Source organism: Podarcis tiliguerta (genome assembly GCF_965153285.1).
Source record: "Podarcis tiliguerta genome assembly, chromosome: 3".
Lineage (NCBI taxonomy): Eukaryota > Metazoa > Chordata > Lepidosauria > Squamata > Lacertidae > Podarcis > Podarcis tiliguerta.
The window spans coordinates 670674-697300 of NC_139536.1; the positions used below are offsets into that span (position 1 = coordinate 670674).

Below are 26627 nucleotides of genomic sequence, written 5' to 3' on the forward strand. Positions count from 1 at the left end.
GGCTGCAAAAGCTTTTCTCTAGCTATGGTAGAGACAGTTATAATTTATTACTGAGAGGTTTCTGTGTCTGCTGGTTGAATTTTACATCTGGGGTGTGGCAACAAAATGCATGTTCTAATTGTTTCAACCAATAAAGTTTTAAGCAATCAAGGAAGTTCTGAATGCCAAGAATCTTTATTTTTTCATTCTGTTTTCCCAACTGAAGTGTTGCCTTTGTTGAACTGAACATAATTTTTCTACGTCACATTTCCTCTGCAGAAAAGGAATGTGGTTTGACAAAAGATAAAGCTGTGAAGATCTCAAGGTGCAGACTGAATTGTTAATAAGACCAGGAATATTCAGTATGGCAAATACATAATCGGACATTCCATTGACTGTTGGCATTCTTCAGCAATTGTTTGATGAGCAAATCAAAGCGTTTAGACCAGAGATTTGAACAAAAGTGGACCAGAGAAGGATGAAATGGAAAGGTGTTAAACAGGACAAAGAAACCTAGGACAATATGGGTGAAGGAATGCCAGGAGGAGGATGAAATGCTAAAGAGGTGGAGGCAACAGATGGTGAAACAGAGAAGCACTTCACCCAGGCGTTTAGAGGAATGAAACAGTCAAATGAGGGAGCTGTGATGTTGGAGTGGAAGGAAGCCATGGATGGAGAGATAAGAGAGAAAGGGCTCTGTACATTGTGGAGTGGATTTGGAGAAAAAGGCTATCAAACATCTGCTTCCCTTCTCTTGCTTCGGCATCATCAGCTTCCTCTGGACGCCTCCCCGAGATGACGAGGGAGGCAGCTTGTTTTCAGGGAAGCAGCTGATGGTTTTCTTCCCGCTTCTCTGTAGACCCAATTCCACAGGGACATGAAACAGGAGTGTGTGGGAGAACCCCCACCAGTCATGAGACTGGATCTCCCACTGCCCCAACCATTGGCCATGACGCTCAGTCATTTTTCCTCCCAATACTAGGCTTTGCCCTAAAAAGCAACTTATTAATATGTTTAATAATAAAGCCCAGCAAAAAATATCTCGCAGCAAAGAGAAATCATCAAAGCGCAGCATGTAACCAAAGATATTTCCTTTATTGCACATGACAAAAGCCACACACCATTGTCATGACGGGGTCCCATCACCTCTGGAAGTCTGGCTGCAGGAGAGAAATGTAACTGGGGCAAAGCAGCCAGATCCAGAGTCCCCACATGGGTCCGGCAACGGACGCAGCGCCTGGTGAGCAGGAGCTGCTGCTTCTGGCCCACTATTTCCCACTTATGCCTGGCTGGGAGAGAGGAGGGCAACTCAAGGTATTCAGGGCATGCTGGGAACAGGGTCACAACACAGACTTCAAGGCCACGCACAGGCCCTGGGAAGAGACCAAGGAGTGGACATTACAGAAGGCAAAAGACAGACCCCCAACTCAGCTAGTTTTCCTTCAAGCCTGGGGGTGGCAGAGTTCTTCTTTATGGAACTTGCAAGAGAAGTGACAGCCCCTCGTCACAGCTCACAGAATACACTTGAGGGATCAACCAGCCCTCTCTCCCCTCCGCCCTGTTCCTACTCTCTGGGCCCTGCAGTCATGAGCACTCCCTGCTGCATAACATGAGCTCTCCCCTCCTGGGTCCACGATAAGGCAAAGGCAGCTCTTTGGGGAAGGCGAAGACTCACAGTCACCTGAGAGAAGGGGGCAGCAGCTTAACGGCTCGGGGAAATGCCCACAGAGCCTCTGCTCAGGCCACAGGGCGATGGGTGGGAGTCTGGCAAGGCAGGCACCAGCCCTTGAGACTGGCTTGAGCTGCCAGGGGCAGGTGGAGGAGCCGCAGAGAAAAGGATGAGGGCAGCAGCAGCGGGCGCTCCATGCACAGAGGGATGGGGAAGGGGGTCACTGCCCCAGCAACCTATTTATTTGGGGTAACAGCACTGAACGTAGGATACAGAAAGTGCTTGCCCACCGACGGACGGAGGGGCACTTCCTGGGTGTGCACTGCTGCCTCCCGCCCGGTGCAGTCCATCAAATGGACAGCAGGCAACTGGCTTTTTCAGCAAGGCTGGAGTGGAGACAAAAGAACGACCGCACAGGGGGTGGGGAGCTGGGAGGCTTCCGGCCTCCTGGGCTTCAGCGGCAAGTCAGAGGTGGAGGCTGCCCCTCGCTTTGAGGCCTGCCCGCGGAACAGTGAGTTGGCACATCCTGCTGCCAGCAGCAATGGGAGAGCAGTGACCCAAAGCTCACGCCCAGCTCCTGAGCCCTGGGCCTCGACTAGTGCCCAGAGACGATGGCCAGAGCCCAGTCTCTGATGGCCACGGTGGTGTCTTGCAGGTAGGTCCAAGAGGAATAGCTGAGGCTGGTCACGTGTTTCCGCAAGCACTCCCAGGACCCTTCGCCACTGGAGGAGAGAGCAGAGGGTGAGCATGCATGCTTGAGGCCTCCTGGACACGCCTTGTTTTGTCTCCAAGCAGTTTGGATGCCCCCCCCCCCGGGAACCTGAAGTGGGTTCCCCCTCCCCATGCGGTGTTCTTCTCTTCCGCAGTCAAGCAGCCCCTGCTGTCTGCTTTGTGTGGCACCAAGGGTGCTGCGCGCAGACCATACTCACTTGCAGGAAGCCACCCAGAGCTTCCAGGCCCCCTCCAGCCACCCAGCAACGTAGTCCACCGCAGGCAGGAAGTAGTTCCGCATGAGGAAGAGCAGCAGCTCCTTGAGGTATTCCGCCCCGTGCAGCACAGAATCTGGAACCCGGGTCTGGAGCTGGCAGGGAAGACAAGGCAGCTCAGCCAGGCTCAAGTGCCAGCCCTGCCCTTGCTAGGCAGAGAATCTGTGGCTGGCCAGACCCCAGAAACTGGAACACTCCTAGCTAGAGGGCGGGCAGGGCCCAGATCCCTCTTCCTCTATTACAGACAGGCCACAGTTCCTTTTGATTCATATGCCAAAGAGAATGGGGTGCCCACCAGCAGATGGGGAACCATAAGCACAGGTCCAGGTCCCCCTAAGGCACTTACAGGGAAATAGAACCCAGGGATGAGGTGGGGAAGAGAAAGGCAGGCAAGCGGAAAGACTCTGAAAATACTGGGAGACAAGTCCCAGCAGCTCAGGTCAAGGGCCTTCAGCTGCCACTGCCACCTCCTCCTCACAGCTTCTGCCTGTTCTTGCTACTCATTGGAGTGGCGGATGCTGCTGCAGCTGTATTTCCTCAGTGGCACTGCCCACATGAGCAGAACCGGGGCCTGTGGACCCAGGTGAATGGGCCGGTGCAGAGGGTGCTTGCCAGTGAATTGGCTTTCCCCCCCTCCAGCTTAGCAGATAAATGGTTGATGGCCTAGAGGGGTTAAAACCAGAAAAAACAAAGACATCGCTTGACTGTTCACAGCGTGGCTGTGCCTCTGTAAGTGGGGAAACCATCTGTCTTGGCGCATTCTCTGCGCAGAACTCTGCCTTGCCTGGTCTGCTGCTGACCCCCTTAAGAGGAGGCCTTCCCTGCCTCCAGCGAGCCCCACCCTTACCCATTCGATGAACCTGGGGAGGTTGTCACTGAGCCAGGTGAGCTGAGCAGAGCACTTCCCAGAGATGTAGGCGGCCGTTTCGTTTGTCTTCGCCCAGACCAGCTCCAGGTTGGGTCCCAGCACGGTGGCCACGCGAGAGTAGTAGAGAGGCATGTTTGCTTCCAGCCAGCTGCAAGGAACAAGGGGCGGGAGCAGGGTGAGCCCCTGGCAACAGGCTCCCTCCCAAGGGCCGCCCAGAGGGAGAGCGCAAGCCACTGACCTGTACCCTTCCCCAGAGAAGTGGGAAACTCTGCTCCAGGCTTGCTGGGATGCGGAGAGGATGCCGGAAGAGCGGAGCACCTGAGCCGAGGCAGAAGCTGGAAAACACAACATGCTCCCCTGAGTGGGGGTGTCTTTGGGGCAGCCCCCTCCCACGTGCCTCCCGTGGGGGTCAGGTGGGATTGCTATGAGGAATTATGAAAAATGGAGCGCGCCATTGTGTCAGCGATGAAAGCATTGCTTTGACTGGGCTTGATTCATTGACAATAATTTCTGATTAAATCCCATAAGCCTCTGCATCTCTGCCCATCTTCTCTACTGTTCATTTTCTCTGCCTCACAGGCACCTATAAGCATTCTAAACACAGACTGGTTGCTTCACCAGGCATCCCGAGCCATAAAGACAGACGGTAGCTTTGATGTAACTTTGATGCAGTTTGTTGATCTTTAGGTAGATCTTAAGGGCCAGGAAGAGAGTTCACAAGGAGATGGTAAGTACTACCTGTCCTTCCTTTCCTGTTTACTGCTGTTTATGACTTCCGGGGTTTGCTAAAAACATTTCTCCTTGATTCCTATTTTATTTACTCTGTATGCATGCTCAAGTAGGAAATAGTTTCTTTGTAGTTACAAGGCTTTCTCTGATCTGACCTTGTCCCACGTGGGGATGTTTTTTAAATGCTCAGAGGGCATCTGATTGGTTCTTACAAGCGCTGTGCTAAAAGTTCTTTTGTGAATAAAGGGACCTGGGCCAGGGTGTGACAGAGGATTATTGGCACTTCCTCCCAGAGCCTTGCTCGCCAAGCCTCGTGTGTATTGTATTAACCCGGGTCCAATCCTTCCTTGCCTTTGGAACGCAACACCCCCCTTTCCTCCAGGGCAGGGCCTCACCTTCAAAGGAGCCATGAGTCCTGATGTCATGCATTAGGAACCCCGCAGTGACTACCAAGGCGACCAGCAGCAGCCGAGCCCAAGGAAGGCCACTGGCTTTCATTTTCAGCAGCAGGTTCTGAAGGGGAAACACAAAGAGAGGAAACGGGTAGGAGTATCTCTGGGATGCAGATGGCTAGCTCACCTGGTCCCCCACCCACAAGGATCGAGATCATTCTGGATCCTTTGCTGTCGCTTGAGGCTCAGGTGGCCTCAGTGGTCCAGAGTGCCTTCCATCGGTGGCCCAGCTGTGCCCCCATCTGGACAGGGACAGCCTAACTTCTGTTGTCTATGCCCCGGCAACCTCTATGTTAGATTACTGCAATGTGTTATACGTAGGGCTGCCTCTGAAGACAGTTCAGAAACTTCAGCTAGTGTAGAATTGGACAGCCTGGTTGCTCACCAGAGCAAGACGGCTTGAGCATATTGCACCGATCCTGGTCCGACTGCACTGGCTGCTAATTCAAAGTGCTGGTTTTGACGTATAAAGTCTTAAATGGCTCAGGACAGCAAGACCTCAAAAACCGCCTCTCCCCATATGAACCAAGCCGGACCCTGAGATCATCCTGTGTGGCCCTTCTTTGTGTAATTTCTTCAAGGAAAGTCCAGAGGGCAGCAACACAAGAAAGGGCCTTTTCTGCAGTGGCTTCCCATTTGTGGAATGCTCTCCCCAGGGACGTTCAGCTGGTGCCTTCATTATACACCAGGCAAAAACATTCCTTTTTATCCAGGCCTTTGGCTGACTAACACCAGACACCCTTTGAAATGTGTTGTGGGAGGGGAGATTTGGGGTTTGTTTTTGTTCCTGGTTTTTTTTGTGTATTTTGTGTTTTTATACTATGTTGTTCCCTGTGGAACACCCTCCCTTCAGATGTGAAGGAAATAAGCAGATATCTTATCTTTAAAAGACATCTGTAAGCAGCCCTGTTCAGGGAAGTTTTTAATATTTAACGCTGTACTGTTTTTAACACTTGATTGGGAGCCGCCCAGAGTGGCTGGGGAAACACAGCCAGATGGGCAGCGTATACATAATAAATTCTTATTATTATTATAACTGCTCTAAGATCTACAGATGACGGGAGGTATACAAATTGAATAAATAATAGCAATACCTTGCAGGCAGCTCTGCAAGCTGCAACATCCTGTTCGCTGTTTGGTCCTTTCATGGTCAGTTCCTCGTTTGTGACTTTGAACGAATGAACTGTTTCCTGTAAAGATTTCCGCATCTGGAAGAGAAACGGTCCGCAAACACCATCACAAAGCCACAGGTGAGCCTTGGAGCACACCGGGATAGTTGCAACCCTACAGAAGCAGCAGAAATGGGGACGGGGGCTGAAGGGTCAGCCAGCCAGGTGCTTTGCTGCCCTCCCCAGTCCCCTGTCAGGGGCCTTGCCTCTGTGCACCCCACCCTTGAGCCCAGGGTGGATAAAAATCAATGGTTTTTAAAGCAATTTTTTTATTTAAATCAGATTTTTAAAATAAAATGCTTTTGGAGGAAAAATTTGAGTCCAAAGGCTATTCAAAGGATTTGTTTTAAGTTTTTCATGTGTGCTAAAACTAAGTTTTTTTTTAATTGTTTAACTATATCAGTTAACAAGCATGGATACAGATGCTATAATGTTCTTGTTTTAGTTAACTACTGTATTTTTTGCTCTATAAGACTCACTTTTTCCCTCCTAAAAAGTAAGGGGAAATGTGTGTGCGTCTTATGGAGCGAATGCAGGCTGCGCAGCTATCCCAGAAGCCAGAACAGCAAGAGGGATTGCTGCTTTCACTGTGCAGTGATCCCTCTTGTTGTTCTGGCTTCTGAGATTCAGAATATTTTTTTTCTTGTTTTCCTCCTCCAAAAACTAGGTGCGTCTTGTGGTCTGGTGCGTCTTATAGAGCGAAAAATACGGTAAATTGTTTAAATTGTTATTAAGGAAATGATTGTTTTTCTCCTTCCAATAAAGTACAGCAGAAAAGTTGTCCAAATATAAACAGTTAACTTATTAAACCTCACAATAATGTCATAATTATCTGTCTATGTATTTCTAACAGTATAACCAAATCAGTTAATTTTTGATAGAATTGTAAAAACTACTCTGAAAATGTATTATTCCAAAAATGAAACCTCCATCTGGTTGTAAATATTAAGATTATACCAGCGAGGAGTCGTCTTTCAGTAAAAAAAAAAGAGAGATTTAAATCAAGTCTTACTGATTAGTGATTTAAATCGTGATTTAAACTGATTTGATTTAAATCCAATCCCCCCCTGCTTGAGCCCCACAAGCCAGACGGGCGCCTCCAAGGCCCTGCTCTGAACTAGATGCAAACTATGGAGAATGTGGGCGGCAGCAGCATCCCTTTCAGAGTTCAAACTCATCCTGTCCATGCAGCTCATGGGTGATAGCAAACCTCAGAAGCAGACAGAACTAGCAGGAAGCCCAAGCTGTGCTGAGCTGGAACGACTGAACCTTAGCAAAGGAGCAGCCTTTTGGGATGGACTGCTGCCTAGCACTGGCCTGCTTTGGCCTGGACTAGACAGGCAGGCCGTTAATTCATCCGTGTTGTCTGTCCCTAGCGCACAAACTACTGCTTCAAGCAAGAGGCAGTCCAAAGAACGGGAGCCACAAACCTTTTTGGAAGTGCTGTCCCAGGTCTGCACAAAGTGATTCAGGAGCAGGCTGGGAAAACAAAAGCAAAGGCATCAGCTCAAGGATCTCTGCAGAGCCTGGCTTGTTTGTTGAGTTTGGACTTGATATCCCGCTTTATCACTACCCGAAGGAGTCTCAAAGCGGCTCACATTCTCCTTTCCCTTCCTCCCCCACAACAAACACTCTGTGAGGTGAGTGGGGCTGAGAGACTTCAGAGAAGTGTGACTGGCCCAAGGTCACCCAGCAGCTGCATGTGGAGGAGCAAAGACGCGAACCCGGTTCCCCAGATTACGAGTCCACTGCTCTTAACCACTACACCACACTGGCTCATTGTTGCATGCACCTTCCCAAAGAGAGAGACCCCACTGCTCTCCCTGCGAAGCAGGGGAGGCTCCTCCGCTCCCTGGTGGTCGTTTTAGGAACCACGAGGGCTTGAAGCACAGCCTTTCCAAAAAGTTCAAGCGGGTGTTCAACCACCACGACTGTAAGCAGGATTGGTATCCTGCAGGTTTCCAAACTGTCAAGCAGGGCATGCAGTGGGGAAGCATCCCTGCTGAGTCTCACCTTGACTGTGGGAGGTGTTTGATGTACAGCTGCCTCCAGACATTGAAGCTGAGGGGATCCAGGCGGAGGCCTTCGGACAGGCAGTTGAGCAGCTGCACAGGACAAGAGCAGAATTGGTCCCAGGAGTCTAATCGCCAAACAGCAGCAGCAGCAGCCACAAGACTTCAAGATAGCGCGACAGATTTATGACATTCCTGGTGCCCCTCTTATTGATCCCAGTTGGGGTCAGGAAGGGGCGCCTTCCCTACAGCCTCCCCTCTTTCTGGAACTGGCTTTGGGGTGAGCTCTCCTTCCTATTCTGGCTCTCAGGGCTGCATTAGGAGGCCCAAAGAGGTTCCTCCCCATCTAACGGTTCCAGGCAGAGAGAAAGGAGGCTATAGTTCAAAGCAGTGCGGTTGGGGGCCACAGTGTGTGTGTGTGTCTGAAAGCATCATTTGGCTGCTGCACACCTGTCTCTGCAGCAGAGGGAGAGGGAGAGAGCCATTCATCACTCGCACCTGCATAGCACGCAAAATGCTCCAGCTTCCATCCCTGGCACCTCTGTCTGCCCAAGACATAGCCAGAGTCGGCAAGGCACCTAACGCCAAGTCGTAAGCACCTGCCTTGAACTGCCCTGGGCTGTGATTCAATGATACTGTGGCCCTGTTAAAAGCCGCTGTAGTCAACCGCATGGATGCCAATCAATTATATCTGCAAAACATTGCACCTAAACAATAGCCATGGTTCCCAAGCTAAAACATGTTTTCCTTGTTTTTAGATCATTAATAGGACATTTAATTCCTCCAGAAGAGATGGGAAATTCAAGGTTGCCGCATTAGCTGCAAACAAAACTAGTTTGCTTGCATTCCAGTCTCTCGGGGGCTGAGGGAGGGTCTTGCACCTTTCCAGTCTGCCTGGATTCCAACCCACACTTTGGCAGCCAAGCAAGGGGGAGAGAAAGGGAACTGGAAGAGAGAAGAGCCAGGAAAACCCTGGGGCTGAGCCTCGCAAGGAGGGCCCAGCAGACACCCCCTCCTGTTTCAGAGAGAGAGAGAGAGAGAGAGAGACGCCCAGTTTATCAGAAGAACTGCCGCCCATGGGTTTGGCACTGGAGGGAATTAAGACATAAAATAGATCCTCTGACTCAACAAACTGGGAGAACCTTTTCATCCAGAGGTTTTAAACCCCTCAGTCTAGCTCAGTTGTTGTCTAAATGTGGCAGCCCCACTAGATGCTCGAGGAAGGCCAGTCCCCCCCCCTCCTTCTGCCCCCTCCTCACCTCTTTCTGCATATCAAGGGGGCAGCTGGGCAGGGCTCTGGAGAGGAAGGAAGGGAAGTAGGTGTGCAGGGTGGTCTCAGGCTTAGCCCCAAAGGCCAGGACTTTCAGGCGGGGATACAACTGGCGCAGCTGCTCCTGCAGGCTGGGGAGAAAGAACGTTTGCTGCATATGAACTGCTGCATTTTTACATGCGCACACACAGTTCTGCCTGGATTTTATATAAATAGTTGTATCTGTTAACGCTGCCCTAAACTATACAGCGAATACATTTGCATCCTCTGGAAGAAATGCACGGCTTGTACGGTTACTGCTGGGGGCCTGAGTTCAACATTTTATTTTAAATTTGGCTTGTAACAGTTCAGTAACCCGTTGCGTAAACTTGAGGCGTCAATTTGAAAGCTATTAAAATAACAAAATTGAACTCTAATCGTAACACCAGTTGAATTCTATGCTAACAGCAGGGTTTTAAAAATGCTGCCTAAACTACCAAGGGTGGAGCAGAAGGTTAGGAAAGGAAACTTGCTCAGATGTGAGGCAGCCTGCAGAAAGGCTTTTCTGTATCTCCCTGTTACTTACTTCATGTATGAATTGCTTCCTGCGAAACATCTCAAAGCAACTGAAAAACAATTTCTGTGCAAACAGAGACACTCCAAAGTAGGCACGACACCCCCCCCCCCAGGAATGGTGTGGGGCTCTAACTCTTCCCATCCATGCACTGTGAGCCAGTCTCCCTTTAGGTGTCATACCTGGGGGATAGAGAGTTGTTGGGCATGAAGGCAAAGTCCATGAGAGGGAAGAAGTCTTTGGGTCCTATCATACCAAAGCCTTTGGTCAAGTTGGGATGCATCCTGCCGAGGAAAAAGCAATGCCTGTCAGCTGGGGAAGGCCACTCCCACTTCATTACAAACTCCGCCTCCGCTCCCCGTGCTGGAACAAGGGCCTCCACAGGCCTACCTCGAAGGGCTATACTGCAGGACCTCCCGGACATGAGAGCCCAGGGCATGCAGCACAGCTGCCTTTTGGGATTCAGCTTCAGTTTATTGGCCCACACCCAACCCATCTGAACCTCCAAGCCCTGCTCTGACTCCTTAACTGCCTCTCCTGATTCTGATGGAACCGAGAGATAGAGCTGAGTGTTATCTGCATATTGAGGACACTTTGCTCCAAATCTCCCTACGACAGCTCCCAGAGGCTTCAGAGAGATGTCAAATAGCACGGGAGGGGCTTGGAACCCTGCTGAACAAACAAACAAACAAACAAGGACATGGCAACTCACAACAGCAGCCGATCCAGGTAGGCAATGGCGTAGGGGGAGAGAGATTTGATTCCCAGAACAGGGAACATAATGCCGAGCCACACTGTGGAGAAAAGAGTTGGGAGAGCAACACCATTACATTTCTGCCCATACCTTCGTTCGAGGATGGAGCTCAGGGCTGCTGAGCTTCAGAAAGGCAGCTGCTCCATGTGCCTTCAGGCCATGCAACATGCTCTTGAGCCACACCACCAGAGGGTCTGGGGCAGGCTGAGAAGAGGGCATCACCATTCAGCGGGCTGGAGCAGCTCCTTCTAGCTCCTGATCAGCCCTTTCCCCCCCATATCTTTTTCTTACGTCTCCAAAAATATTCCAAAGTGTTTATCATATACATTTTTTTAAAAAAGTTGCTGCCATCCTCACCTTTAAGTCCTTCTGTAAGATCAGTAAATCCAGCTTGACCCAAGGCCCACATGATCGTGAGACATTTGGCCGGACGGCTTTGATGGGAGCTCAGCAGCTCAAGATACTGAAGTGGAAAAGGGAAAGACTGCAGGATTAAAGCGCAACTCTTGGTGGCACAGAGCCCAGTGGGAAAGGGGGCCAAAGCGACAATGCTCCCTCGCAAGCAGCTGGAGCCCTCCAGCACAGAACATCAGCTCCTGATTTCTCTGGGATATGAGATGTGAGGGACTGAAGCTGGGACTCCCAGGACAGAGAAAGGGGGGGTCTGGGAGGGAGGGGCCCTGCTTCATGCACTTGCAGGGCAAAAGTATGCTTCCCTATTCCGCAGGTGACAGATTTCCACTTTTACTACCTGTCTCGGTAAAACATACCAGGAACTCTGGGAACCACTGGTACCTTGGAGAGGGACAGCGGGCTGCCTCTCCAGGTTGGACGGGGCAACTGCAGCCACCCACCTTGCTCAAGTTCATGGTGGCAACTTTAGGCCTGTCCATCAGCATGGCCTGAATGCAGATCCTGTAGCCGTGCAGGGAGTCCCCTGGAAGACAAGGATGGCGAGGAAGACTGTGAGGGCCCTTCAGGCAGGGCGTTTCAGCCTGGGGCCCAGAGCCCCTGCGCACCGCAGACTCCATCACACACTGGTGGGATCAGAGCAGGAGGAGAGGAACAGAGGCCCCCCTGGTGTCCCGCTTCACTCAATACAATATAGAGTGGCAGAAGCTTTAGAGCCCATAGTCCTTGCTGTGGCCCCCAATCCCCTTCCAGGAAATGGCCCAATCCCCTCTTGAAGTCCCCTATAAGAACACAGCCAGCACCATGCTTGTTCACTAATGTAGCCGAACCCTCGTTCCTTCACTGATCCCACCCCTTGTCCTCCCTTTCCCCTTGCTCCGACTTTAATTTGCTGCCTCTCACCCAACTCCTGGCTGCTCTTGCTGGCCCACGGAACTGCAGAGCTGGGACCCCACAAGTCATCTAGTCCAACCCCCTACAATGTCCCTCAGGTCTCCACCCCACACGCCTCTGCCCTGCTGCTCCCCATCTTTCAATACCTCACCACAAAAGTCACAGCTTCTCCAGAGGCTTTTCACCTCCTTGCTGCACCCTTTAGGGTAACAACATTAAGAATTAGGCGGATGTGAAATCAGGTTTGTTCACAACCTCAGTGGGCAGCCCTGGTCACTTTTAGTGCCACTTCCAGCACATAAACTGCCTTGAGGTACATGCAGCACCCACCAGGGCCCTGCATACAAATACAGTGGTACCTCTAGTTGTGGACACAATCTGTTCCGGGGTGCCATTCGCACCCGAAAAGTCTGCAACTAGAGTGGCACTTCTGTGCAAGCACAGTGTGATAGAGCACTTCTGCGCATGTGCGAAGCGCACAGAACACTTCTGCGAGTGCGGTGAAACCCGGAAGTATATACTTCTGAGTTTGCCGTGTTCACAACCCGAAAAGCCACAACATGAAGCAAACGCCACAAGAGGTATGACTGTAGTTTGGCTCAACTGCTCTCTGACCTCAAGGGAGCACGTGTGGCAGAACCTTTGACCCAACGGCTGGTTTACTGGGCTGCACTTCACACTCACCAGGAGTCTTGTCCAGCTCTTGCAACATTGTGTAAATACAGTGGTCAAAGAAAAGTTCCAGGACACCCGCCGATTTCGACAGCAAGGACTTGATGGTGCTCCTCAGCTCTTTGTTCACAAGGCAGTAGGGATAGTCTGCAGCGAAAAGTAAGGTGGCAGTGTGAAGGAAGGGCTGGCTTTCGTTAGCCCTCACTGCTGCAACAACTTTCCCATGAGTAAAGCACAGGTGGGAAGCCACATCCCTAAACAGCACAGCAGCCCAAAACTGCGGCTTGGGCAGACTCTCGGGGAAACCCAGTTCAGAATTCTACCTTGGCAGCACAAGGATAACGTGGAGAGAAATGTGCCGAGGTGACTGGCCTGCCCTACGAGAACCAAACCAGGCACAGCCGCTTCTTCAGCAGCGCAATGCCAGAAGCCAATGCTGAAGCCACCTTGCCAGAGCCCAAAAGTCGACCACAATTCAAATACTGGTGAGTCTGTCAAGGGCTCCTGGGTTTTGGAGCAGAGATGCATTCTGATCAGGAGGACAAGTGTAAGAGCTCTTGGACTGAAAAGGAAATAAGCGAGCACCAAAGTCTGCAAGACCCCGGCCCAGGATGCTGCCCAACTGCCAAAGCCAGCCTCTTCTCATGAACTCCCAGCATCCACGTCCCTGTGGAGTCGGGAAGAGCATCTTTGGATCTTCTGGTCTCTGCCCTGCTGCCAAACGCCACATTCAGGAAACGCTGAAGACAAAGGCAGCATTGTGCAGCCACGCCGGGAGCATTCGGCACCTGACACCCTTCCCAAGCCAAAGCGGCACTCTGCCCATAACGCCCCTGCTTGGCTTCCAGCTGCTTGGCATATTGGCAGGAAAGAGAGGAGCCGCTTTTCACCCTCCCTTGGGTCAGAAAAGGTCGAGAAAGGCATTCCGAGCAGAAACTGAACATGCCGTGGTTATGAGACTTGCTTCTCTAAGCACAAGCTCAGAGGGAATGGCTGGGAGGAGACCTCGCCCCTCTCTCTCTCCTGGGCTTTTCCCTGCCCAGGCCAAACCAGGCCGTGAAGCCCACATTCCTCATCCAGGAGGCACAAAAAAGGCTGCAACCCTGAGAATTTTATCTTCTTCTAAAAGGAGTAAGAAAGAAACCACCAGTGTATTTTCAGGTATATGAAGGATTGAGACTCTGGTTTAGAATTCCAGGGGTTACAACCCACACAACCCTCTCCTTGGCTGCAAAAACTCTGCCGCTGGTGTCACAGCTGCACAAAAATGTCAGGTATTACTTTTGTTTCTGCAATCCGCCAAAAACAGAGAACAACTTTCCAAATTCTGAAGAACAAGATTCCTAGCAAAACCATACAAATGCATGCAGCATTCAAATGCTGGCAATTTCCCACCCAATTTACAAGCGTGAGGTTTTCTAACTGCAGAATTCAAAATCTTGCTGACAGGAGCTTACTCACGTTTCTCCTTCTGCGATCACTGAACTAGAAAGTCTGAATGTTGTGCAAGCAGCTGCCAAGGCCACAAACCAAGCCCACAGCAGGACAGGTGCTCTGGGTGTTCAAGGGAGCAAGATGGCCTCTCTCTCTCTCTAGCACACACACAATTGATAGAAAGGCACTTTCCAAGGCAACACTTACCATGAGGGTGCTGGCTGAGGGTGGGGTCGCTCTTTGGAGCTTGCAGCTTGTAGTTTAGATATCCGGCCAGGTCTTTGACCCACACAGAAGGATTCTCGGGGAACATGCTCAAGCTTTTGTCCAGCTCCTTCTGGAGTTCTGACAAATCAAGCTGGGGGGGGGGGAGAGTTAGCTGAGCTGCTGCAAAGGGAAGACCCCCCCCCACTCCCCCCCACCTTAGCAGGGCACATTTGGGCTGTTTCTGGAACCGCTCTCTAAGTGAACCTATTCCACAAACGGAAGTGGCTGCCCCTCAGGCAAGGAGTCCCACCTCAACTCCATCGGCCCCCAAGGGAAAGAGGAAGCTGTCTTATCCTGTCTGTCCATCTGGCCCAGCACTGCCCACCCTCTTTGGCAGTCGCTCTCCAGGGTCTTGGGCAGAGAAAGATGTCTGACATCACAGAGCACCTGATCACTTAGCTTGAGGTGTCAGGGATTAAACTTTCACCATGCAGGAGAAATGCTCTACTGCTGGTTCCTTGACTGATCAGCCAAAGGCTCTTTCTCCAGCATCCCATCCATGCGCCAAGTGGAGAGCCCATTAAATGTTCAGAAGGACTGTCAGCTGCTTGCCCCCTCCCCCAGGCAAGGGGGGAGAGGGAGGCAGTGGGTCCCTAGAGCACTGCTTCCTTCCTTCCTTCCTTCCTTCCGCAGCTTAAAGCTGGTCCCTAGTCTACATGAACAAGAGATGCATTTACGGTACTTCACCTTCCAAATTCTAGGAAAAGAGACAGGAAGGAGGCAACACATTTCCAGCTCATATATTAAGGAAGGCAAAGTTTAGGACTCCTTCCTCCAAAATAAAAAAATACACGAGTTGCCTTTTTAGACTATTACTATTTATTCTGAAGCTAAAGGCTGTGCATGAGGTAGACACCAGCATCAATGCAAAGGCTGGCCAAAGGCACAGTCCCTTCATGGAAATGGTTCAAAGAACAGTCCTAGATACATGGGATGAGGAGGAGACCTTTATGTACTTATTGACAACTTGTGGTTTCTTCTAAAGTTCCTTTCTCTAGCTAGGTGAAATATACACCTCGGGGGGCAAACCCACGGCCTATAGCAATACTTTTAAGGAATGATGGCCTGCCTCCTCATCAAGAGAAACTCACGGCAGCTGACAAATCAAGACATTGCACAGTGTTTAAAACGATGGGGTGGGCGCCGCTGGAGAAGAAGCCCTGGCGCAGGACAGCCCCGCTGGCCCAGATGGATGGAGCGGAGAAGGATGGGAGCATCTCTGCCTGCCTCGCCCTAGGCAAACTCGGCCCTCCAGATGTTTTGGGACTACAATTTCCCATCATCCCTGACCACTGGTCCTGCTAGCTAGGGATCATGGGAACTGTAGTCCCAAAACATCTGGAGGGCCAAGTTTGAGGAAACCTGCCCTAGGCCCACCTCACCATGGACACAGAAGAGGTTAAGGAAGGGGGCTGGGGGCCTCTCGCCCACCCGGTGCAGCTTGTCCTGCCCCCCTCCGGTCCCCGTGACCTCCCTGCGCTTCTCCGCAGCTGCCATCCTGGGCAGGCAGCAGCGCCCACAGATCCCCCTTCCCGCCAGCCACTCACCGCCTTGAGCGCGTCCTCCAGGCTGCGGAAGCGGCCCTGCTTGGGCGCCGGGTCCCCGCCAGGCGGAGCCTTCTTGCTGCTCTTGCCACTGCTGGCCGCAGCCTTCCTGGACGCCGGCTGCCCCGGCAGAGGAGGCGGAACCTCATCTTTGCTCTGCTGCCGCCGCCGTCCAGATGCTGCTGCCGCCTTGTCCAGGCGCAGCTCCAGGAGGCTCTCCGGGACGGCCGAGGGAGCTGCGGGCCCAGAGCAGAGAGAACCGTCACAGGCCGAATGCGCAGCTGCCCCTGCCCCCCCACCCTGGGGTATAATAATAATATAATAATAATTTATTATTTATACCCCGCCCATCTGGCTAAGTTTCCCCAGCCACTCTGGGTGGCTTCCAATCAAGTATTAAAATCAATACAGCATCAAATATTTAAAACTTCCCTAAACAGGGCTGCCTTCAGATGTCTTTTAAAGAGACAATAGCTGCTTATTTCCTTGACATCTGGTGGGAGGGCGTTCCACAGGGCGGGCACCACCACCGAGAAGGCCCTCTGCCTGGTTCCCTGTAACCTCACTTCTCGCAGGGAGGGAACCGCCAGAAGGCCCTCAGTGCTGGATCTCAGTGTTCAGGGTGGAGAAGCTCCTTCAGGTCTACTGGGCCGAGGCCGTTTAGGGCTTTAAACGTCAGCACCAATAATAATAATAATAATAATAATAATAATAATAATAATAATAATATTGTTATTTATACCCCGCCCATCTGGCTGGGTTTCCCCAGCCACTCTGGGCGGCTTCCAACAGAATATTAAAATACAGTAGTCCATCAAACATTAAAAGTTTCCCTCAACAGGGAACAGCCTTCAGATGCCTTCTAAAAGTCAGATAGCTCTTTATCTCCTTGACATCTGGTGGGAGGAGGCGCCACCCCCGAGAAGGCCCCGTGTCTGGTTCCCTGTCGCCTCACTTCTGGCAGGGAGGGAACCGCCAGAAGGCCCTCCGTGCTGGACCCCGGTGTCCAGGGAGGGGGAGCCGCTCCTTGGGGTCTCCTGGGCCCTCGAGGCCCTTCGGGGCTTTCAAGCGGGCAGCCTGCCGCGGACCAGGGAGGCTCGACGCCGCACTCACCGGCCCCGCCCAGCGCCTTCCGCCCCGACGGGCCTCCTCCTCCTCTGCCTCCTCCTCCGGCGGCGCCCCTCCGGCCGGGCTTCCCCACCACCTCCCAGCGGCCCCCCAGCACCGCCGCCGCCATCGCGCCCAACCGCCGCCGCCGCCGCCTCAGCCGGAGAGGCGCGGCGCGCATGCGTCAGGGCGGGCGGAGGCGGGACCTGGCGCGGCTCCCAGGCGCCGATTGGCCGCGCAGACGCCCGCCTGGCGCCCGCACGCTCTGCCACGTCCCCGCCGAGCCCGCCCCCTGACGCCACGTGACGCCGCCGCCCGAGAGGGAGGGAGGGAGGTCCGCCCTTCGCCGCTAGGGGCGCTCGGCCCGCGTCTCTCTCCGTTTCCTCCGCGTCGCAGCTTTTCTTCCCGCCAGGGGGCGCCCTGCTTCGCTGCGCAACAAGCCCGCGAGGGAGGCGAAGGCGGAGACGATATTCTTATATGCCACCACAGCGGCAATAATAATAATAATAACAATAATAATATTTATTTATACTCGCCCATCTGGCAAGGATGCTCATTGCCAGAAAATGGAAGGGGGAAAAGTTCCCGACAAAGGAGGAATGGCAAGTAAAGTTATTTGAATACACTGAGCTGGCTAAAATGACAGGAACAACTAGGAATAGAACAAGCCAAAAGTTCACTAAGGAATGGGAGTGTTATAAAAATTACCTAGAAAAACATTGTTTTTCTAAGGAAGTCAGACTATCCTCCGCCAGGACCAGGGCCTTCTCAGTGGTGGCTCCGACCTGGTGGAATGCTCTGTCCCAGGAGACCAGGGCCCTGCAGGATTTAACCTCCTTCTGTCGGGCCTGTAAAACAGAGCTATTCCACCTGGCCTTTAATCTGAATTCAGCCTGATCTTTTATTTCCCTTCTCTTCCCTCCCCCTCCCTTTTCTGAATATCACCCGCTCTGGGATCCCACAGCTAATTTTCCCCTGGTCTCCTCTCTGGCCCAAGTAGGACCAATTCAGCCAGCCAGCCCTGGGGATTATCTAACGGATTTTTGATTTTTGAATTTTATTGTTATTCATGTTTTTATACTGTATTTAATGCTGCTTTTAAAGTGTTTTAAATTTGTTGTTAGCCGCCCTGAGCCCGGTTTTTCAATAATTTTCAAAAAATTATTATTATTATTATTATTATTATTATTATTATTATTATTATTATTATCTCTTCAATTCTTTGATTCTATTAACTCATTCTGCTCCTTCGCAATCTCCTTATCCTCCTTTAACACCAAACGCCTGTGGCTACCAGCAACCGGTATTCAGAATCATTGCTGCCTTGACAGTGGAGGTGAAACACAGTCCTCAGTCAGCAGCCATGGAGAGTCCTGTGCCCCCTAAGCATGGAGGAATATGGCACCTGCCCAGTTTCACCACCCACCTTGATTCCACCCCTTTGGGGATTTGTAGCTGGTTGGGCTCCATCCCTGTCCTTCCTTGTCTCAAGAGATCACCATTTCCCTCTGGTTTACGGAAGAGGCCCCTGCCAGCCAGTGAAGGCAATATTGATGACGTGTAGGTGGGCCCAAGTCAGCTTTCTGTGTCCCCCCCATTTCACCAGGTATCCCCTGTGACCTCTGTCTCTCTGGGCTCTCATTTAAAACCAAGCTCTCTCCCCGGCCCCAGGCAGCCTTTCCCCGAAGGGTGATATCGCTCTCTTCATCTTGTGCTGATCTAGTGATTTGTGATGTCTTTTGGAGAGGTTTTATGAATTCTATTGATTTTATGCTGTGCTATACTTTCTCAGTGTTCTGTTTGTTATGGAAAAAACCCAAATGGCCAAAGTACGTTGAGAAGGATTGTGAGAAAGCGAGCCGTGCACCGACCAAGTTGGCCAAGACAGTAGAAGCAGAGAAATGCTTTGTAAGCATCGGAGACCATTAGCTAGGTTGTGCTGCTGGCATTGCAATGCTTATAAACTGGTTTTGACCTTTCAGGCCTTCTGTGGCTTAGGACCCTCATACTTACAGGACTGCCTCTCCTGGTATGCTCCACGGAGGACCCTAAGATCCATGAATAATAATAGCTTGAAGGTCCCGGGCCCTAAGGAAGCCAGACTATCCTCTGCCAGGACCAGGGCTTTTTCAGTGGTGGCTCCGACCTGGTGGAATGCTCTGTCCCAGGAGACCAGGGCCCTGCAGGATTTAACCTCCTTCCGCAGGGCCTGAAAGATAGAGCTATTCCGCCTGGCCTTGAATTTGAATTCAGCCTGATCTTTTATTTCCCTTCTCTTCCCTCCCCCTCCCCTTTTATGAAGATCACCCGCTCTGAGACCCCACAGCTAATTCTCCCCTGGTCTCCTCGCTGGCCCAAGTAGGACTAATTTAGCCAGCTAGCCCTGGTGATCATCTAATGTTTATTGGATGGATTTCCCCCCTAAATTTATTTTTGAATTCTGAATTTATTGTTTTTTACATTTTATACTGTATTTTATATTGTTTTTTGTTGCATCAATTAAGTGTTTTAAATTTGTTGTTAGCCGCCCTGAGCCTAGTTTTCTGAACCGAGAAGGGCAGGGTATAAATAAAAATTTATTTATTTATTTATTAAACACCATTTAATTGATCTGGCGTCCGGATTGACTGGCCATCCGAGGCAACTGAACCAGGGTACCAATAATCATTTTGGTATTTTCCCTAACAACTGGCGGTATAGTTCTTTTTTCTTTTGCAAAATACATAAATATCCGTTCTGTGCAAGGACACCCAATCCCATTTCTACATCTGGACCATGCCTGATCCACTTGATCACCGTGCCAACTCACACAGCAGTGGCAGAACCTACTACGCCTGAGCAACAGGCTAGACGCCACACGGAGCTGAGCATGGGACAACTAAGCTGCCTGCAAGGTATTGCTATTATTTATTCAATTTGTATACCTCCCTTCATCTGTAGATCTTAGAGCAGTTATAATAATAATAATAATTTATTATTTATACGCTGCCCATCTGGCTGAGTTTCCCCAGCCACTCTGGGCAGCTCCCAATCGAGTGTTAAAAAACAATACAGCGTTAAGTATTAAAAACTTCCCTAAACAGGGCTGCCTTCAGATGTCTTTTAAAAATATGATAGCTGCTTATTTCCTTCACATCTGAAGGGAGGGTGTTCCACAGGACGGGCTGTCTGGTTCCCTGTAACCTCACTTCTTGCAATGAGGGAGTGTTTTGCAATGTGTTGTGCTAGGTGCTGTATGGTTTTTTATTGTATTTTTGCAGACAGACCACAGACCACCCAGACAAAGCTCTTGGACCACTGCTTTGGGAGCCCCTCCTCTAAGAAACAAGTCAGGGGGGTAAGGGCCTGGAGGAAGAGAGACCCTTTCTGTGATCTGCTGGAAAACCTGCATGGAACCCAACCCAAGAATCCCAAGAGGGGTGTGCACTGACCCAAACGGCAAGTGTGTGTTGACTCTTAAAGTACCAGGGCAGCACAGCTGGTTTCCCCCTTGAAAGCCACCCCCCCCCAGCCGTGCTTCTATACCACTAACATAGAGATCGTCATCCCACTTCTCTAAGTGGGTGCTTGTAAAATGCTACGGTTGTAATTCAGCTTGAGACCCAAAGAGGAGTCCTTTGAATTCCTGTAATCCAGTTTGACAGGCCCCACCTCATTCAGCTGGATAGGTTAGGATATATCAGTGAGAGGGGACCTTATGTTAGGATATAGTTCCGTTCCACCTTCAAAGGAACAGGCATGACTGTTGTGTGTCACACGCCTGTTTATATTTCCAGCACAGTCTGCTGGGAACTTCCGTTGTTTATTGCTTTTGCTATATTGCGTTTTGCTTGGACATGAAGGGAAGCAGACATGTTTTTCCTTTGTTCCTGAACTATGCTGAATAAATGCCTGTAAATAATGCTTACATATGTCTCTGTCCGCCACTTCCGTTGTGAGACATTATTCATTCTGTTGATTAGAGTGTGCCAAGTCTCTAAAGGTCTCTGAGGCTCGTGTCGCTGAGAACCGGAGTATCGCCTGGCTACCGGCCGGTGGCTGGAGCCAGCTGGGGGGCTGCCAAATGCCCCCGTCTCCCCAGACACATCCCAACACCTTATAGTCTTCTAACTCCTTTTCTTCTTTCTCTTTCTTACCATTTTCGGTTTAGAAATTGTTTTGTTTGTTTCATTGTGTTGTGAAAAACCTTAATAAAACTTGGGCTCTATAAGAAAGCCAAGACTGCGCCCAGCCGCAAGAGTAACCATGAAAGGGATTAGCCCCACGCTGTGTGGACGGCCCCTTTGGGGTGGGGTGGGGGGCGAGGCCTGCAGGCAGGACTCCACGGCACAGAGGCAGCAGACAAGTTCTCGAACCACACAACTTTTATTTTAAATAAAACGCAACACAGATGCAGGCTTTGCACACCGGTGTCTGTGATCAAACAGGCAATGCAAAACGAGGAACAGGCCAAGGCAGAGTTTGTGTGGCAATCTTGTCAAAACAGCATGAACTAAAACCTTGGCGGGCCACAAGTGGGGGGAGCGGGCAAAGGCCGAGCCCCTCCCAATGGTGGGTGTCCCAAGGGCAAGAGGTGGAACTCAAACCAAAGAGATGCTTATGAGAAACAGATGGTTCTGGGGTCGGGGGGAGAGCTCCTGTCCACCCTTCTCTTCCCAACTGCAAGGCTGCCATGTCCCCGGGTCACCCCCCCCCCCATGAAGCTCCTGGCAGAGGAAGGCAGCCATCTTTGAAGTTCTCCTGCCCTCAACCCACCTGATATGTCAGACAGAGCAGCTGGAAAAGCCACATTCTCAGCAGCCTCGTTAAAGTAACCCCAATAAATAAATATTCCAAGTCCAAGCCCTCCCCTCCTCCCACCCACCCCCCAAATTAGCAAGCCTCCAGTGCTGGGCTTGGCCCCCCCGGCTCGCACACCCCCAAAACTCCCCCGAGCCGGGAGGGGGTGCCAGAGCTTGGCTCCGCACAAACACAACAGGCAAAGTGCAAGTGAAATCCAGTACGGAAAAATATACAAAGAATTTGTCTCTCAATATAATACAAGGGATCGGGAGCGCTCACACCCAAGACAACTGGAGAAAGAATAAAATTATTCAATAAATAAGGAAGATGGGGTGGGATGGGAGCGGGGCGGGGGGTTGGGGGGCAGAGCCCGGGGCACCGGACCCAGCATCCTGCCCCACCGCAGGCCTATTTACAGCGCTGGTCTCCTCTCTCTAGGGACGCTTGTTTACCAGGTGGTCGTGGGCTTCCCACGGGGTCTGCGGAACGCACAGAAAGCACCGCGGGCCTCTCGGGTCGGTAGAAACCTGTTATAATGTGTGACTGTGCAGGAGGCGGCTGTACAATGCAAAACCGTAAATGTCCATGGCCTGTGAGGAGTGTGGGGCGGTCGGTCATGGTGGGGCAGCGAGCAAGCGCACAAGGGCGGGGGCCCAGCTAGTATTCGTCCTGGTCCTCCGGGTGCTGCTCGTCCAGCTCCTCGTCCTCTGGGGGGGCAAAGCCTTCCTGCAAGGACCGGGGAGAAGCAGTGAGACACAGGCGGGGCCCAGGGGGCTCCCCCACCCGCCAGGCTCCCCGGCCAGGGCTGCTCCCACCTCCCTCCAAGGGCAGCAGCGGTGGCCAGGGCTGGGGCACCACCCCCGGCTGGCACCCACCTCCGTGGCATACAGGATGCCGATGATGCCTGAGATGATGGGGCTGTTCTCGCTCTCGTGCTCCTGGCAGATCAGCTCAATGTCCCGCAGTTTGCTGAAGTAGAAGTCGCGCTCCTTCTCCAGCCCGTCCACCGTCAGCTTCAGGTCCACCAACTGCCCCGGGGAGAGAATGGGAAAGGTGAGCCAGGCCAGGCCAGGCCTGCGCAGACCTTGCAGGGAGTTGGGGGAGCTGCCCTTGGCTCTGGGGAGGCAGCGAAAGGAAGACAAGGGGCTGCTCTTCTTCCCCAGACTCACACAGGTGGGTCTCAAAAAGTTCACACTTAATAATAATAATAATAATAATAATAGTAAATAATTATACCCCGCCCATCTGGCTGGGTTTCCCCAGCCATTCTGGGCGGCTTATAGCGTATCTAAAAACATAAAACATCAAAAGTTAAAAACCTCCTGATACAGGGCAGCTTTCAGATGTCTTCTAAAAGTTGTGTAATTCTTTATCTCCTTGACATCTGAAGGGAGGGCGTTCCACAGGGCGGGCACCACTACTGAGAAGACCCTCTGCCTTTTGTCCCTCAGGCTCAGCCTCAGCTAAGGGGGCGCCAACCCTGTTTGTGGGCTTCTCAGAAGAGGCGTCTGCTTGGCCAAAGGGAGACCTAGACGGGCCCCCTTTGGCCTGACCCAGCAGCCTCGGCTTAGGTTCTTCTCTCCCCACAATTTGTGTGTGTTTTGGAAAAAACACTAATTCTCTTTCAGATCACCATACTCATGGTAGGTAGGTAGGTAAATAAAAATAAAATAAAATAATGATGATGTTTTATTATTTATATCCTGACTTGCCACACATAAAAACATAATAAATTATCAAACATTGAAAAGCTTCCCGATACAGGGCTGCCTTCAGATGTCTTCTAAAAGTTGGGTGGTAATTTATCTCAATATCTGATGGGAGGGCGTTCCACAGGGAAGGTGCCACTGCCAAGAAGACCTTCTGCCTGGTTCTTTCAGCCTCCCTCCCCACCTCTCTTTGGGCCAGTGAACCCTGAGGGATCCTGGCTCCCTTGCCAGAGACATCTTTGCTCTCCAGGCATCTCTCGGTGTGCCTCCCGCCAGAGCCCCCAATTCTCCACCCCTCCTGCCGCGAGACTCTCTCCTGCCTTAAAGCAGCACTCTGGAGGCGGCTTGCTTTGGCTTCCCCCGGGCCCCAAGAGCCACAGGGCCAAACAGAGAGGCCCCTTTCCCAGCTGCTGGAAGGAAGAGGCAGGCGCTGCTGAGACCACCTGGGCAAGTCCAGCTCAGGACAAGAGCCAAGGGGCTGCTTCAGGGCATCAGAGGCCTGACCCACGTGGCTGGACGGTCCCTTGACCTGCTCTTTGGAGTAGGGTGACTGGTGGGCATTCACTGACCTGGTTTGGACTGACAGTAACAGTGCCCTCCAATATCCAATTCAGGAAAAGGAACCTCTGCAAAGCTCAAAGCCCTGCTGCCCCATCGCTGCCCATACCTGCTGGTTAAGCTCCAGGATCTGGGCATCTGCTTCGCTGCCCCCATTCCGGGCCAAGGGAGGGTTTTTTCGTACAATATTGCTGGGAGCGACATTCAGCCGGGCCGGATTCTGCAAGTTCTTGGGGCCTGTGGGGGAGGTTCGCTGTGGGACTGTGCAAAGAAGCCAGAGAGAGAGAAAGAGAAATGGAAGTTATGAGGCCTGCAAGAAGACTCTGTGCAGCTGGAGTCCCAGAGGTGGATTGGACAGGGGGAGAGAGGAGGAAGGAAGGAAGGAAGGAAGGAAGGAAGGAGGCAGAGATGGCCGCTCAGGGTGCAGAGTGTGGGTGGAGGGACTGGCTGAAATCCAGATCCCATGTGTGCTCTGCACCACTGCAGAAAGAGACAGCTTGGCGGGGGGCCTGGCTCTGGGTCCCTCTTCCTCCTGCCTCCCTGGGAGTCAAGGACATATAATTCTTCCCCCCCCACCCCCAGAGCAGAGAGGCTTTTCCTCCCACCATCACAGGGCAGCAGCGTCAAGCTACACACATGCAGGGGAGAGCCGTGCCCCAGCCAGCCCCCCAGCGGGTGTTGCTGCCACCGCAGAGCAAAGCAAGCGAGCCCCGCTAGGGAGAGCCATGCAGGGCAGCCCTGGGGACCCCACTCCTCTTTCTGGGCTCATCTCTGGACTCATCACATCAATGCCGGAGCTCGCCCCATTCACCTGGGGCATGCGAGTCACCCTCTGGGGAACAAGCTGCACCTGGGGGGGGGGGCGCCTTCTGTCCCCTTCGAAGCGGAAGCTCCAGCAGGAAGGAACGTGGTTGCTGCAACCAAGGTCAGCCCAACCCTCTGCCACCCTGTGGGCTCCACGGCCTGCTCACCCAGAGCGTCTCTCTGTGTGTTCCATATTGTGACTTAGGCATCCCCTCCCTGGCTCAGGGAGGGGGGCTGGGGAGCAGGGGGACCTCTTTGATCACCCCTCGTCAGGGTCCCTTTGTCCGGAAAAGGCCTGGGGAAGACCAGGCCCTGGTCCGGGGGGCATCTCCACCAGCAGGCCTTGAAAGGTGGAGAGGAAGCGGGCTCTAGGTGCTGCCACCCAGGTTCCAATCTATAGGAGTGTGGGGGGTCAGGTGGGATTGCTATGAGGAATTACGAAATATGGAGCAAGCCATTGTGTCCGCGATGAAAGCATTGCGTTGACTGGGTTTGATTCATTGACAATGGTTTCTGATTGAATCCCACAGGCCTCTCCACCTCTGCCATTTGCTTTCTCTACGCCTGACAGGCACGTCTAAGCATTCTAAACACAGGCCAGTTGTTCATCAGGCATCCTGGGTCATGAAGCTAGAAGGTAGCTTTGATGTAGTTTGTGAATCGTTCACAAGCAGATGGCAAATACTACCTATCCTTCCTCTCCTGTTTACTGCTGTTTATGACCTCTGGAGTTTCCTAAAAGCGTTCCTCCTTGCTTCCTCTTTTATTTACTCTGAATTACATTTGCATGCTCAAGTAGGAAATTCGTAGTTTTTGTAGTTTTAACTTTTAACTTTTGTAGCTCTTTGTAGTTTTAACTTTTAACTTTGTCCCACATGGGGTTTTTGAAATGCTCAGAGGAAATCTGATTGGTTCTTACGAACACTGTGTAAAAAGTTATTTTGTGAATAAAACGACCTGGGCTGGAGGGTGGACAGGAATTATTACTATACGCACTCCTCCCAGAGTCTTGCTGGTCAAGCCTCTGTGTGTATTTTATTAATCAGAGTCTAATCCTTCCTTTGCTTTGGGAACACCACACCAATCCCCTCTAAAAAGCTGCAGGGTTTCCTGAGCAGCCTTGGGCACACAACCCTCTTCCAGCCTCCCAGGTAGCAGAGAAAGGAAACAAGGACTGAGGAGCCCCCAGACCCAGCCAGCTCTGAGCCTACGAGGGCAGGGCATCAAGCGCCTGAGCCCAGGGCATCGTGTGGCTTTGCAGCAGCCACCCCCTCAACCTGCCTCCTCTGTGAAATGGGCATGCGTGGCTCACTCCAAAGGGAGAACAGGAAGGGCTGTGCTCTGCAAGCTTCTGAGGAGGGGGAAGAGCAGCTCTGAGCAGGCCAGGCCTGGGCGCCACAGCCCCCACCCCCAAAGGCAAAGGCGGCTCTGCACGTCTTCCCAGAAGAGCAGCCAGATTCCACAGAGATTCCTGTGTGAGACAGGTTGCAGCATGCAATGCAGCCAGGCCCCATTCGCTTAAGCACAGCAGCAAGCTGAGAGGGGTCGTTTCCTCGGGAGGAAGCAGGTTGAGCCCTGCTGGCGTGACCGACCCACAGGGCAACGCGGAGCCAGAGGCTAATGCAGTGTTAGGCTGCGCTAACAGAAGAGGAGAGCCCTGGTACAGCAAGAAGCAAGGCCACTCTTCCGCCATGCCCCATCCAGTCGCCAGCTTTTAAGAACAGTGTTGGCAAACCGCAGCACGTCTGCAGAAGGGGAGCCAGGACTGCTGAGGGGTCTGGAGACCCCGCCTTAGGAGAAATGGTTGCAGCTCACTCTCTCTAATAAGTCAGTGCACACTGGTTATGTTCATATCGTGGACTTTTACGAGCAGAAAACCCCTTTGCCAGAAGAGTGCCTGGTGGCTGTATTTCACAGGCCTGAAGTGGTGAGCTGGAATCTGAGTTGGTTGGATCTGGAATGCCCAGAGGACTTGTCTCTGCTGTCGGACCCTGTTTGCTCCCC

At 52.0% G+C, this 26627-nt stretch overlaps 3 protein-coding genes across 8 annotated transcripts in view; 1 reads left to right on the plus strand and 2 right to left on the minus strand.

The window, feature by feature from the left end:
- Window positions 1-26627, plus strand: part of OST4 (oligosaccharyltransferase complex subunit 4, non-catalytic) — a 247664-nt gene that overhangs the window by 20915 nt on the left and 200122 nt on the right. The window lies entirely within an intron of this gene.
- TMEM214 (transmembrane protein 214) lies at window positions 1056-16934 on the minus strand. Its single transcript, XM_083432614.1, has 17 exons — window positions 16777-16934; window positions 15667-15899; window positions 14060-14210; window positions 12431-12565; window positions 11296-11378; window positions 10799-10904; window positions 10400-10481; window positions 9870-9971; window positions 9124-9265; window positions 7866-7957; window positions 7283-7331; window positions 5778-5891; window positions 4627-4744; window positions 3741-3837; window positions 3482-3650; window positions 2578-2729; window positions 1056-2370 (listed from the first exon to the last, which is right to left on the minus strand). Exons 1-17 carry the CDS (start codon window positions 16898-16900, stop codon window positions 2244-2246), a joined length of 2076 nt encoding a protein of 691 aa, XP_083288740.1. The 5' UTR covers window positions 16901-16934; the 3' UTR covers window positions 1056-2243.
- MAPRE3 (microtubule associated protein RP/EB family member 3) overlaps window positions 21117-26627 on the minus strand; it is a 29096-nt gene continuing 23585 nt past the window's right edge. For all 6 annotated transcript variants that reach the window (XM_083432778.1, XM_083432779.1, XM_083432781.1 and 3 more), the window contains exons 5-7: window positions 23929-24080; window positions 22428-22580; window positions 21117-22278 (exon numbers count right to left, since the gene is read on the minus strand). In XM_083432778.1, coding sequence (XP_083288904.1) covers window positions 22210-22278; window positions 22428-22580; window positions 23929-24080 — 374 coding nt within the window. In that variant the 3' untranslated portion in view covers window positions 21117-22209. The remainder of the gene's footprint in view (window positions 22279-22427; window positions 22581-23928; window positions 24081-26627) is intronic.